This window comes from Pelobates fuscus, chromosome 7 (assembly GCF_036172605.1).
Source record: "Pelobates fuscus isolate aPelFus1 chromosome 7, aPelFus1.pri, whole genome shotgun sequence".
In the NCBI taxonomy this organism is placed as follows: domain Eukaryota; kingdom Metazoa; phylum Chordata; class Amphibia; order Anura; family Pelobatidae; genus Pelobates; species Pelobates fuscus.
Window position 1 is genome coordinate 95,448,233 of NC_086323.1, and position 14,023 is coordinate 95,462,255.

Sequence of the window (14,023 nt, forward strand, 5' to 3'; positions counted from 1 at the left end):
TGGGATCTCACAGTCAGTTTAAGAGCCGGGAAAGCGGCCGTCTCCCCATGACTTAGGTTCGTGTAGGCCGTAAGTCTCGTTTTGGAAAATCCAGTTTAGAAGAGACTCAAAAAAAGTATCCACAGATGCAGTGACCTCCCGGTAACAAGAGGAATGCTAGTTACGGTCTATAAAGATGAGTGGCCTGGGAATAATCCCCAATAATCGGAACCAGATGCTGGAGCTCTTGCAGAGCATGTCTGGTCTGCTCGGCAGTCAGGCTCCGCCCTCGTCCCTTTACATACTAAGTATTATTGTGGCACTTTAGGACAAGCAGTTGTGTTGGCATATGCAGTGCATCACATGATGACAGGTGTTGTAACAGTTGAGGTGAAGGATCTTGCTGAAAGTAAATGTTTGTCCTGGACAACTGCACTCTTCTTTTTCTAGGAAGACATACTTTCCAACTGCCTTTTAAATATTCAGATCACATGACCTCCATGTTGTCCTGGGAACAGGCTATGTGCTACTATGTCTAGCATACAAAACCTTACACTTAATGGCAGGGCTGGATTAGCATAGAGGCCAAGGGAGCTGATGCTCCAGGTCCATGCCATGGAATAGGTCCATCGATTTTAAAATATATATATATATATATAATTTATTTATTTTCTGCTGCTCTTTACATGCTCTTTGCTTTGTTCAGAGGGAATTAATTATGGGAACTTGGGAAGGATGTAGTTTAACAAAACACGTGATGACTGTTACGATAAATGAGTTAAGGTAGGTTCTGCACACTGTGTAAATACTCTTGCTGCTTTGGTCTCTCTAACAGTGTGACATGTCCCCTTAATTCTATGCTCACTGCAGGTATGCTTTCTCTGTCCCAGGCTACATAAGAAGGGAAGGAGATTAGTGGACAAGTGAGTGGTAAGGGGAATGAGGGATCTGTCCCCAGAAAGCATAGAGTGAGTGCATCATTAAATATATTTGTGCCAAGCTCAGGGTGCTGAAACAATGATGTCTGCATAGTCTGCCCTTAGATGGTCGGCCTGCGTTATTGGCAAGAAGCCAAGCTGACTTTCCAATTCTTTGGTAAGATCTGCACCCTTTCTGGATGTATCCACCCCTTTGGAAGGTGCTATTGACGTGATTCGCACCACTGGATCACATTATTTTACGCCATACTCCGACATCCTGCTCTACAGAAGGCCAATATTGGGGGTAATCGGTTTGTTTGAGCGACAAAAATGAGAGATTTGCATAGGGTGTGTGTTTTCTTATAGCTGCATCCTTTGTGTTTCCTCTCCTGTACCACCTCTACAAGATACTTGACGCTTCAGAGGTAACTGTTTTCGTATTCTCTGTCGATAAGCTTCTGTAATTAGGCGTATCACAATTGTCACCACCAGGCCCAATGGACTCTTAATCTAGTCCTGTTTAAAGGGACACTCCAATGCCCAAATTCCAAAATAAATAAATAAAAAAACAGTATAGTAGTTACATCACCATTGAAATCATGCATGCACTTAATAATGTATTTTTTCATAAGGGGTACGTCTTGCAAAAGCTGGTGCAGCTCCCAGGTACACAGTACATTTAACCTGCAACCACATGAGTCACTATTTGCATTTGCAATCAAAGTTATTTGACCCCCATTGAAATTCAGGTTTATTGTCAAAATTAACAAACTATCAGCTGTTTGCAATGAACAAATCAAACAAAACAATTGAAATATCTCAACACAATAGTTTGCAAGTTCAAAGTTAAAAGAACCGTGGTTACCCTACCTGATATGGGTAGAAAAAGGCTGCAACCAGATTTCTGAAAATGCAGATTGTGAATAACCCTTAACTGTAAAAGACCTGCCGCAAGACTTGGTGGCAACAGGCACTGAGGTTTCAGTGAGGACTGTAAGGCGCGTACTAAATGCAGAAGGTATCCATGCCACAACTCCAAGACACACACCACTACTGACCCAAAAGCACAAGAATGGATGGCTACAATATGCTCAAAATAATATAAATTAGCCACAGAAATGTTGGCATTCTGTTCTGTGGAGCGATGAAACAAATCTGAAACTTTCAGTCCATCGGATCAGTGGTATGTCTGGAGGAAAAAGAATGAAGCAGAAAAGAACTCTCATCCTACAGTTAAGCATGGTGGTGTCTCAGTGATTATCTAGGGCCGCTTTGCATCCTCTGGCACTGGAAACCTGCAGCGTGTGGAAGGCAAGATGGATTCATTGAAGTATCAGGATATCCTAGAACACGTCATGCCGTCTGTGAGGAAGCTGAAACTTGGGCATCATTGGCCCTTCCAAAAAGACAATGATCCCAAGCATACCTCAAATTCCACCAAGGCTTGGTTGCAGAAGAAGCCCTGGGATATTCTACAGTGACCATCACAGTCACCTGACTTGAACCCCAGAGAAAATCTCTGGTGGGATTTAAATAAGATGGATGCAGCACGTAAACACAATAATATTACTGAACCGAAGGCCATTGCTCCGCTGGTGTATGGCTATGCATCTTGTTTGCAGCAGGTTATAATATCAAAAGGGTACTCTACTAGATACTAAAGATGCCTTCCATGAAGGGGTTGAATAAATGTGAGACTGGAGAAGTCATTATAAGTTGCACTTTAAGTTGAATTTGAGGAAACCACTCGAAGCATTTGTTGTGTTGAGCTATTTCAATTGCCTTTGTTTAATACGTTCATTGCAGATAAGCTGAAAGTCTGTACATTTTGACAATAAACCTGATTTTCAATGGGTTGAATAATTTTGATTACAACTGTATATGTATTCTTTGATGTCCGGGGTACCTGGCTGCCGAGTTCCATTACCAACTCTATGTATAGCAGTGTTTCATGATGATCTTCTATATAGTCTGCTGTTAACTATAAGCAATGACAGCATGAGCATGTTCTGTAATATTTCTATATATTTTATTTTATATTTTTTACATAATTGAATTGCTACTTGATAACAATGTTTTGGAACTTCAGGATATTATTTGGGCTCCAGACCTAAGTACATCTCTTTCCTTACCCATCCTTCTGAAAGGTTTAGAACATATCAGCAAGCAAATATATTATGCATTAGAGGGTTTGACACATTTAATAGAAGCTACTACAGACTGTCTGTAGTTTTGGTGGTAAATTACTTGTCAATTTTCTGCAAGCTATTGCATAGAATAGGACCCTGAGCTTTAGCCACGGAGGCAGATGCCCTATTCTCTATTTCTGGAAGGTAGGGTTCTCCAAACACTGGCCTTCTAGAGTACACACACACAGACTGCCGAATACACACACACATACAGACTGCTAAATACACAGACTGCAGTTAGGGGTGTAGTGTGTGCTATGTGTGTATGAGGTTTGCAGATTGTGTGTGAGGCAGTGCGGTGTTTTGTGAGGGGGTGCAGAGTGTGTGTGTTAAGGTGTGTTGTGTGTGTGAAAAGTAGTGCAGTGTGTAGTGTGTGTGTGAGAAGGTGCAATATGTGTGAGGTTGCAGTGTGTTTAAGGGTTGTGGTGTGTGAGGGGGTGCAGTGTGTGTGAGCATAAAGTCTAAATTGTGGGGAGTCTGATTAATTAAAAAATATGTTTACTTTAGGGTTAATCCAGCCTCTAGTGGCTGTCTCATTGACGGCGAAAAGGAGGAGGAGAGTTCCCCGCGCCGAGGGAGCATGGCGGGGGAAAACAGGTAAGATTTAACTCCTTTCACCCCCTAGAGCCTGGCAGGAGGGAGGCCCTGAGGGTGGGGGGGACTTAGAGATCCTATAGTGCCAGGAATAAAAAAAAAAATAAAAAAAAAAGAAGTTTATGTCTCCCCCACCCCTTCTTCTTACCTTTGGGCAGTGGTGGTACTAGAGACATTGCAAAACCGTGATGGTCCAGTGGAGGCGCAGGAATTACTTCTCTCCTCTTGCGAGCTGTGTTGGAGTGTTGCCATAGTAATGTGCGGCAACGCTCCACACAGCTTGCTCACGGGAGCAATGAACTGTCCTCCATCTCCTGAATGAATAGCTCGGAGGAGGTGAAGGAGTTCTTTGATCTCCCCCCTTGGCTGGAAAGGCAAATAGCGGGACCGGCTTTGAGTGGGCCAGCAGGGGATATGAAAGTTTGCCTTGGCACATGGGCAATGCGGTCAGGCCCCTTTGCTTGTGCGTCCTCCGGGCAACTGGTTTTAAGTAGTGTTATAAAATGTATTTGTAAGTCTGCGTTGTTACTTAATCTGTATTATGTATATATATTTTGGTCTCTATAGCAGCCCCATTCCTGAGAAAAGCATGTTAAGGGTGTGCCCCCATATTTTTACTATGGAACAGAGTTCTGGCCTGCTAAAGTCACGTGTGCTGGGATTGCAACTAGCCCCTGTAAACAATGAAAAATAACTCTGGATGTGCAGTGTTTCAAACAAAAACACTTCATATGCAGACTCCTTCCATCATGACTTCTTTAAATCCTTGAAGTGGTCATGGTGATTTGAGTAACCCTTCAAGGAAATTGCAGGTTTTGTGTAATGGTAACTGAGAATTTCACAACTTGGTAAACTATTCCATCATGGTTCCTTCCCTTCAAGTGAACCAATCATGACAGATATAGGTTTGCAGTTTTCTAAAAATGTGGATTGACTAATGTTATACAATTAAGTGTTTCTTCCCTTAATACAATTAAAAGATCATATTTTCATTTATTTCTGTTACCCGTGTCTGAGAGCATCAATCATGTTTTCAGGGGAAGTTACACTGGCAGTAAGACACACCTCTCCTTCATAACCCTGTTTGTGAAGCACAGACTCGCGCCCTGCAGTGAGCCGGTAGCTGGAATATTATGTCATCCCGGCATCGCCACCTCTCTTGGACATGTCAGGGAAGAGTGCAGAAAGATCCCAGCAAAGTAGCCACCGCTAGCCACACTAGCCACCAGGGAGAGAATCTACTCCAGCCCTCCCAGAGCAAGGTAGAGAGGCTGGGTGGACCTCTTAATAAAAAAGAAATATATAAATATCAATATAAAGAATTCAAAATATTGATATTAAAAATTAAAAGAGAGATAACAACGGTTGTAAAGGTCGGCAACTCATACAATAAATCCCAAAGCCATGCAAAATAAGACTAAACAGGTGTAGATCTATAGGTAGACAGGAGGTGAAAAAATAGAAAAAATACTAAAACAATATATTATAAAAAGTTACACAGTTTTTATCTCTCTTTTAATTTTTAATATTGGCATTTTTAATTTTTTATATTGATATTTATATATTTCTTTGTTTTTTTGCTTCCTCACACACTTCCATCGATTTACTTACTATTTATCTTTTAGCATACAGGAACAGGTCACATTTTCATTTAGATAAGTGACTTGTCCTAAGTTTTGGGTTAGACAATCTTCCCCCTTTTTTTGAAAGTTGATATAGTAATAGGGAAATGAACATAGGTTCCTTGTTTTAATATGCAGATTTTTTTTTATGATACTGCCTATGTAAATATTTTCATGCAAATAGTGTGAGGTATGTTGTAATTGAATGTTAGCTCTTTACGAATGAAAGACTTTATTTGGACTGAATGGACTTTGATAGGACAGACTCCCTCTGTGTGAGGTGGAGACTATTATATGCTGATTGGATCATGGCTAAATAACTTAAAAAAGACAAACAGTGGTGGGAGGAGATACTGCTCATTTGAGAAAGCCCCAGGAGGGGTGAAACGCGTCATGGACCAGGAACACAGAAGTGTTTGAAGCTTGCACACCGGTGAGACCAGCTACGATCTGAAGGAGAAGGACGGCGGTTATATTTCAACTGCACTTTACTCCCAGGGGGTTGGAGAGCAGATGGTGGACTTATTGCTGCTCGATGTGTTTTTAAGGATTATAATAAAGTTTTTTTTACCTGTTACCTGGGTCACCAGAGGATCTGTTGGATCCCACGCACTCTAGCGACTGATCCTGCCTGGGCGTTATAGCTTTGAATGGGGCTGTTACCACTCTTAACTTGTGAGTTTAATACCTACAGAGGTTTTTCCATATTTATATTATCTTTATAACTTTATTGCACTAGGAGTGCTTCTTGTGTTTCTTTTTGCCTCCCATTTGCAGATACCATCAGGGTATACAGTGCCTTGCAAAAGTATTTACCCCTTGACTTTTTACCAATTTGTTACATTGCAGCCTTAAGTTCAATGTTTTATTAATCTGAATTTAATATGATGGATCAGAACTAGATATGTGCAATTCGTTTCGGTCCGAATATGAATTACTTCTGAATGGCCGAAGTGCCGAATTGCCGAGGTCCCGAAGTTCCGAAATTACGAAGTGCCGAAGTGTGTGAAGTTCCAAAGTGTCAAAGTGCGAAGCGCCGAAGCACAGTATTGCTTAAGTACTAATATACTTACCCAGTTAAAGAAGAATGTTACATTGTATACAATTTTAAATAAAAAGTATACAAACATAGCCAGAATTCAGCTGTAAGCATTTGCAACACTTACAACAATCAAGTAACATACATTCATATAAAATGTAAGTTACTTAGCCTGTCAATGTAATGACAGGAATGAATAAGTAGAGAACTCCCTAATTACATGGAATTAGGGAGTTATCTACTAAGTGGCTGCAATAGAAGTCCCGAAATTCCAAAGTTCCTAAGTTGCCGAATTTCTGAATTGCTGAAGTCCCGAATTTCGGAATGCCAAACCGAACCGGAAATTTTCCCCATGCACATGCCTAATCAGAACACAATAGTCTAAGTTGGTGAAGTAAATGAGAAAAATATATACATAAAACTATTTTTTAGAAATAGAAAACAGAAAATTGGCATGTGCGTATGTATTCATCCCCTTTGTTATGAAGCCCATAAAAAGCTCTGGTGCAACCAATTACCTTCAGAAGTCACATAATTAGTGAAATGATGTCCACCTGTGTGCAATCTAAGTGTCACATGATCTGTCATTACATAAACACACCTTTTTTGAAAGGCCCCAGAGGCTGCAACACCTAAGCAAGAGGCACCACTAACCAAACACTGCCATGAAGACCAAGGAACTCTCCAAACAAGTAAGGGACAATAAAAAAAGGAAAAGGAAAAAGGCAGCAGTCCCAAACAAGGTCTCCCTCACGTGTCCTTGGAGTATATAGACAAGATCAAACAAACAAAGGATGGGTCTGCGCCAGTAAACAGGGTAAATAAATTAAAGTCCTAGTTAGGATAGTGATGGTAAAACAGAGTTCAATAGAGTAAAACTTGGATCCTATTGTTGGTCTCTGGAGTTGTGAGGTTCTGCTCCTCGCAGTGTCCAAATATATAGGAGAGGGCGATGGATGATGGTGATGCAGGGTGATCCAAGAAGTGTCAAAATGAAAAAAATAGGAGCGGTTTTACTTACAGTTGGCAGAGCTTAATCCAGCTCTGGTGTGGATAGCTTTCAGCGGTATTATCCCCGCTTGTAGGATATATACGGTGAGTGTCCTCTTCTATGCCGTAACAGACGGCCAAGTGGGAGATAAAAAACTGGAAACAATAATGGTGTAGTATGTTCCAAAAGTTGAGTAAAAGATGTTAAAATATAGTAGATACACTCACATTGGGTAGAGCTTCTACTAGCTCTAGTGTTGTAGGCATACAGCGGTACAATCCCCGCTTGTGGCATATATGATGAGTGTTCTTGGAGATGGTATCAGGAGCTCAGAGAGAATATAATAAAACAGCAATAGTGCTCTCAGTAAAATAAATTAGGTATATAAAATATAATAAAATATACTCACAATGTATAGGGCAGACTAACTGCTCTATGACAGGGGCGTAGGTGGTATGATCCCCACCTGGGATTCTTTGGAGTGTAGTACAAATAAAATAAAATAAAAATATATTTAAATATAATTAGGATAGAATAGTGACCATGGGATTTTGCAGAGAATCCAGACTGAAGTGGGTCAAGCAGAGAGTTGGATTTGAGGAAGTCTGTCAGTCTCCCATTCACAACTCTCTCAAGGATCTTGGAGGCAAATGGCAGTATATACATATGTGTGTATTTAGTAGATTGCTCGTTAATTTGGTATCCATAAACATGGCAATATCAACATAAGAATAACAAATAAGGGAGTTATCTACTAAACAATTGAAATATCAAAATTAAGAAATGGGCTTTTATTTACTTATATTCATAAACTACATTATATATTTGCTGTGCAGCGCAACACTATTCCTCTTCGCTCAATGAGGCCCAGGGAAATCAAAAGGCTGGACACCCATGGTATAAATAAAAGTTCTCTCTACATTCTCAGATTGCCTGCTGCAATAAATCATTCTGGCTGTTTCTCTCCGCTCTTGGTGCTGCTGCACTCACACAGAGCCTGCATCTCATCACTATGTCCCCTTACAGGAATTGCTTTCCCTTAGGCTGAAATCAAACAGGAGAGTAACAGACATCGAGAGCACAGCCTTTTTTATAAATGTGGCAATCGGCACTGATTGAACCGAGAGAAGGGGGGTGGGAGGGTTTTTTTTATAATTTATTTTTTACCCCTGATTTGTTGCTAGTAATTCTACTAGCGCAAGACATAGTTGTATGTCACTATCTAGCATTTAAGATTAAAGGGACACTCCAGTGCCAGATAAACAATCCTTTTCCTGGTACTGCAGGTCCCCTCTCCCTTCCACCCCCCATCCCCGGTTGCTGAAGGGGTGAAAACCCCTTCAGTCACTTACCCGAGACCCCCTCCGATGTCCCTCGGCGGTGGTTTCTGCCCTGCAGGGTTAAGGGTAGTGGGAGTTGGAACCCAGACCACTCCAATGGGCAGAAGTGTTCTGGGTGCCTACAGTGTCCCTTTAAGTTTTTGTCATTGCAGGTACCCTTTACGAATCATATGGAGTCATTTTACAATGCAGTATTTAGCCAGCAGAGACCAGTTTCAGGATTGTAATTGAGAAACTCCCATATTTATTTCAATTCCCATTGCTACAATGCAGTGTGAGCAGGGTTAAATTCATGCTCACACCATGGAGTCCCAGGTATATTTATATCAGTGGCCTATCCCTAGGAATACTGGAGAAGTGCACTGGGAATGACTGACAGTCACACATGTGCAGCTTGGAGACATTTATCTTGCCACATTCTGACAGAGCGAGAAGAGAGGAAGTGTGACTAGCGTGTCAGGTTTCTTTCTCCTGCTGCTTCACAATGATGTCCTGTGGGTCTGTCATTACTAGACTGGTCTGACACTAAAATGGGGGGAGGTGGGGGAAGTGTTAAACTCCCATAAGAGGTGAGCCCAACAATGCAATTTGACTAGGTTTATAAACATTACATCATTTTCAAAGTTGTTTTTGTGTGTTTGTTTTAAATTCAGTTTGTATGTTTGTTTTCAAGTGTTTGCTTGAGGGTTAAAAAAAAAAAAAAAAAAAAAAAATCTGAATTGTCAAGTGATGCTTGCCCATTTAATAAGACACCAGACATCCATCCCGTACCATAAGATTGGTACACTGTACATGGCATCACGTTTGTACATTGGAAAACATGGTAAATTTGGCAGCCCTTCTATATGATCGTGTAGTACTCAGCCATGTCCTGTGTCCTTCATTTTATTCCTAAACTTATACTCAAATTTACTCAAGGTCTACAACACATCATGTTACTTTTAATCGACGTGATGTTTTTAATTAAAATGAATACAAAAAAACCTTAAAGAGAATAGAGCGAACAAATTTATTTTCTATGACTCATTACATATAAAAAGGGAGAAAGGACAGACATTTTTTTGTTAGTTTCCTTTGTAGTGCATGCTTTATTATGAAGTTCATTGTACGACATTGTTCTGCATAGCGGATGATGTGGGCGTTATGACATTTAGGAAAGGTCCATAGAATTAAATTCTCAGTTTGTTGTTTTTGCAAAGTTACACCAGGGACTGATTAAAATTACAGGCAGAGTTAAGTAGCAATGCAGGTGAATAAAGGACTGGACCTAGTGCACATCCAGTAAAGTAGTACTGTAATGCACCCATTAGAGTCAACAAGCAGTATTGACTCGAGAGACATTACCTCATGTTCATCTATGCAATTCGGTATTCATAGTCTTTTTCTTCCCTTTGTTATTAATACAGAGTTCGATACAATCCACAGGGTGACTCTCTACACTGGGTGCAGTGATGTTACTAATCTGTATACTTGTCCCCTGTACCAAAGCTAATAATTCATATAACTATAGAGGCCCTTACTAATAGTAACATTCTTATTGCCCAAATTGTAGACAGAATTGAATGACAGTCCAGCTTTAACTGTAGTGGAGTTAGAGACCCGTTTCCATTTTAGCCTATGCTTTGCAGTTTGGCTTACAACCAACTATTAGTGAATAAAGCCTTAAGCGTTACTCTGTGCATGCCATGCTAGAAGCCTAATGAATATGGGTTGTTTTGTAGAAGCCCATCTGAACTGGGCACAACCACCTCTAAAGTAAAATGGGTTACAAAAAAATGGCTCTTCACTTACTGCGGCAGCAGCAAAATCTTGCTAAACACATTTTGTATCAGACAGGCAGAAATTGTGGTTTTATGCATATTTTCTCCTTTACCAACCAATAGTATAGATAAACGAGTGAGTTATGATTATTACCCCTCTGTAAATAACTATTTTTAAGCTGTGGGTTATTGCACTAAGCACCAGAATTTTAGGTCCATAGATTGTGATGTAATCCTAGAACAATCTACATGCCTAGTCCCCGCCTCATGCTTAGAACACATGACCCAAGTTAAAGAAGCAAACATATGTAATATGCTAATATTGGAGCATTGCATAGCAAACTATGTCTATTATTCTGTTATCCTAGCAAACACGGAAGCAGATTACCTCTTTTATTGATAAATGCATTGTAAACCTCCCTGAGTCTTAGAGTGAACATTGCTCTCCGGTTGCCATGCTACTTTTTTGTCATATTAGGGAAAATAAAGGATGATTCTGGTAACGCCCTAGGACAGTTATTTGCTTACAAAGCAAGTCATTTCTTTACTATTTATAAACACATTTAGAGATATTTATATTAGACACATCAATAATAAAGAAAGGAACCCACTCAAATATGTAGAATTCTGCAATTATAGGAATTGGAGACATTTACTGTGTGTTAAGACATTTTTAAATCATCCGCTTATGGCATTCAACTGCAAGCTGCAATACTGACCCTGAAACAATGTCACACGTGGTACCTAGAGACCTTGGAGTAGATAGCTGCATGAGTTTATTCGTGAAATGTTTGTTAGAAACAAAGTTAAGAGATTTGTAACCTAAACTATGCTTGTTAGGCTAATAATCTATACACACGAAAAAACACAAAACGAAAACAATGGGCAAAGTACTATCAAAAAAGTTAGACGCTATTTTTATCCAGTTTGAAGTAATTCCTACTAATTTCAGTGCTAACAAAGAGATGATTAGTCAAAAAAAGGTGGGGCAAAATCCAAAAATTAACAGTTTCACATAGTGGTGTTCGTAGCTTTAAAAAAGACACTGGACAGGTTTTGCATTTTCTCAAACCTTGTGACCAATATTGCCTCAAAGTACTTTTTAGTGAGCAGCCTGGCACAGAAATCTTTGCAACAACCACACAATACTGTATGCACATATATGAAATCTACTTAATGCAGAAAGGTATGCTGAACTAAGATTCTTTTTTTTCAAAACAGCAGCACTGTTGAAATGACACCACCTCAGAATGACAAGGGTTAACAGCAAAATGTTCCTGTGCAGTTAAAAGGTAGTTAAAAGGTAGTTAAAAGGTGCATATGATGATGTTATAAGTGATTAGTAGAGATAACCAAATCATTTGCCACATCCGTTGACGTTTATCCACTTTCTGGATTGAACTCAGGGAACTCTTTGTATATTTCTTGAGCGATCATTTTATCCATCTGACAGTGCGGCTCTTCCTCTACTTCAGATAAAATGCGCTGCAGGATTCCGTGAAGGTCCTGATGGCGGTGCAGATGTTGGAGGTAGTCGGTTGAACGAATGATGGAGTGCATCAGTGAGAGATACTCCATCCGTAGCTGTAAGATAAAGTGTTCACACAATTCTTCTTGTGTTACAATTGGAAAAACAACCCAGTACAACATATTAAAGATTTTTCTGTGCTCTAGTGCACTTGCCATAATAAAGGCACAGAAAAATAGCAAATTATAAATGAATCAATGTATTTTACCAGAGGGGCAGTGCATGGACTATGCATCACAAACAAATCCGTTTCTTAAACCTCTAAAATAGTAGTTCCTAACCTGCAGGCACGTTAAATCCAAGCAGTTAATTTCAAGCTCCCTCTTTACCTGACTGCATCAGAACATACATGACCCACAGTGCAAAATTTACATCTTTAGGTAAGGGATTACTGCACTGAAATGGTTACTTTTAGTTCAAGTTCAACGTCCAGGTGCCATCACATGACTGCATGCAGTTTTCAGTTTCTAGTGTGACAGTATCACCAGAGAAAGCAATTGAGGAGGGAGAGGCTGCAATTAACAGCTTAGGTATCCTAAATATTTATTTTAAGGGAGTTTATAAATCAATACAAAATAATACGGCTAGCACGTCTACATGACATATTACTTTTAATTATAATATCCAAAAACACATGGAGAGACAAAAAAATATGCTACACAACAGCTAGGTGCAAACTATAGAGGCGCTCCCCCAATATGCCTAAATAAACCAATCTTTACAAGATACAGAATGCACACTATAACAGCCACGATTCATAGTCTTATTAGAACAAGTGAAACAATCAATACATAAAAGGACAAAGCAACAAAAAAGGCCAACTGCAAACCACACAGTAATTACCTAAATCTCATAAGCCTCAAGACAGAAACACTAGCCACCAACCCTCCTCCCCCCCATTGTTTGGGCACCTACTGGTTGCCTTTATCAAGGGTGTCTGACCAACCAGTAGGTGCCGAGACGTTGGGGGGGATTGGTGGCTCGTGTTTCTGTCTTGAGGCTTGTGATATTTAGGTAATTACTGTGTGGTGTACTGTTTGCCTTTTCTGTTGCTTTGTCCTTTTATGTATTGATTGATTCAGTTGTTCTAATAAAAGATTTATACTATTTATTGTGGCTGTTATAGTGTCCATTCTGTATCTTGTATGAAACTTTTAATTAACATGTTCCCATGTCACATTTGCAGTACTGCGGAACTGCAAGATAAAAAAGAGGAAAATGAAGACGTATGTCTACATTCCCACACAGACTGTAAATATCACAAATCACAATAGTGGAAATCAATTATGTAAATATCATTGCTTTAACAGCACAGATAATTGAGGATCAACACAGAAGAAGGATATGAAAAATGTAATGTCATGTTGGAATTCATGCAATACATGTGTTTTTTTTTTTGTTTAACAAATCCATAGGTTAATGCACACAGACCATGTGAAATCTTGCAAGCTATTATTTTTCATTTAAAAAGTATTTTTGATTAAATTATCTATAGAATGCATTACAATGTAATGGGTTCCAATTCACCTTTTCTTTTTAATTCTACACAATTACTACTATTTATGCATTATGTGAGTAGCTACCCAAGTCAACAGGTTTATTTTTCATTACTCTAATGCAGACTTTCCCAAACTCCGGCCCTCCAGATGTTGCTGAACTACAACTCCCATGATTCTATGAATTAAATAGATAGGCTGAGAATCATGGGAGTTGTAGTTCAGCAACATTTGGAGGAGTTTGGGGAAGCCTGCTCCAATGTATTCTTATTAATCCTCTCCCCACCCCCAACAAAAATGCAATGCACTGTAGTATAGAGGCTCCTAACCTAGCCCCACATCGCTGATTAAACTAAGTGAGAACTCTCTTCCTTCCCAGAGCTCACCTTATCTCCAGGTGAGAGGTCGGCAATCTGACGCACAATTATGTCGATTAGAACCATCATATCCGAATGGTAAAAGAGATTTGCGGTGTCTTTGCTGGAGAAAACATCCTGGAGGATCTTCAGGACAGAATGTGGGGGCTGAGGCTGGTGCTTGAAGATGCAAACTGGATCATCTACCC

General features: G+C 39.8%; 1 protein-coding gene across 1 annotated transcript in view; it reads right to left on the reverse strand.

Annotated features, from left to right (window-relative positions):
- Positions 1-9,669: 9,669 nt before the first annotated feature.
- The window catches only part of NCKIPSD (NCK interacting protein with SH3 domain), a 105,505-nt gene continuing 101,151 nt past the window's right edge, over positions 9,670-14,023 (reverse strand). Inside the window, exons 12-13 of the mRNA XM_063426225.1 lie at positions 13,845-14,017; positions 9,670-12,018 (exon numbers count right to left, since the gene is read on the reverse strand). Coding sequence (XP_063282295.1) covers positions 11,815-12,018; positions 13,845-14,017 — 377 coding nt within the window. The 3' untranslated portion in view covers positions 9,670-11,814. The remainder of the gene's footprint in view (positions 12,019-13,844; positions 14,018-14,023) is intronic.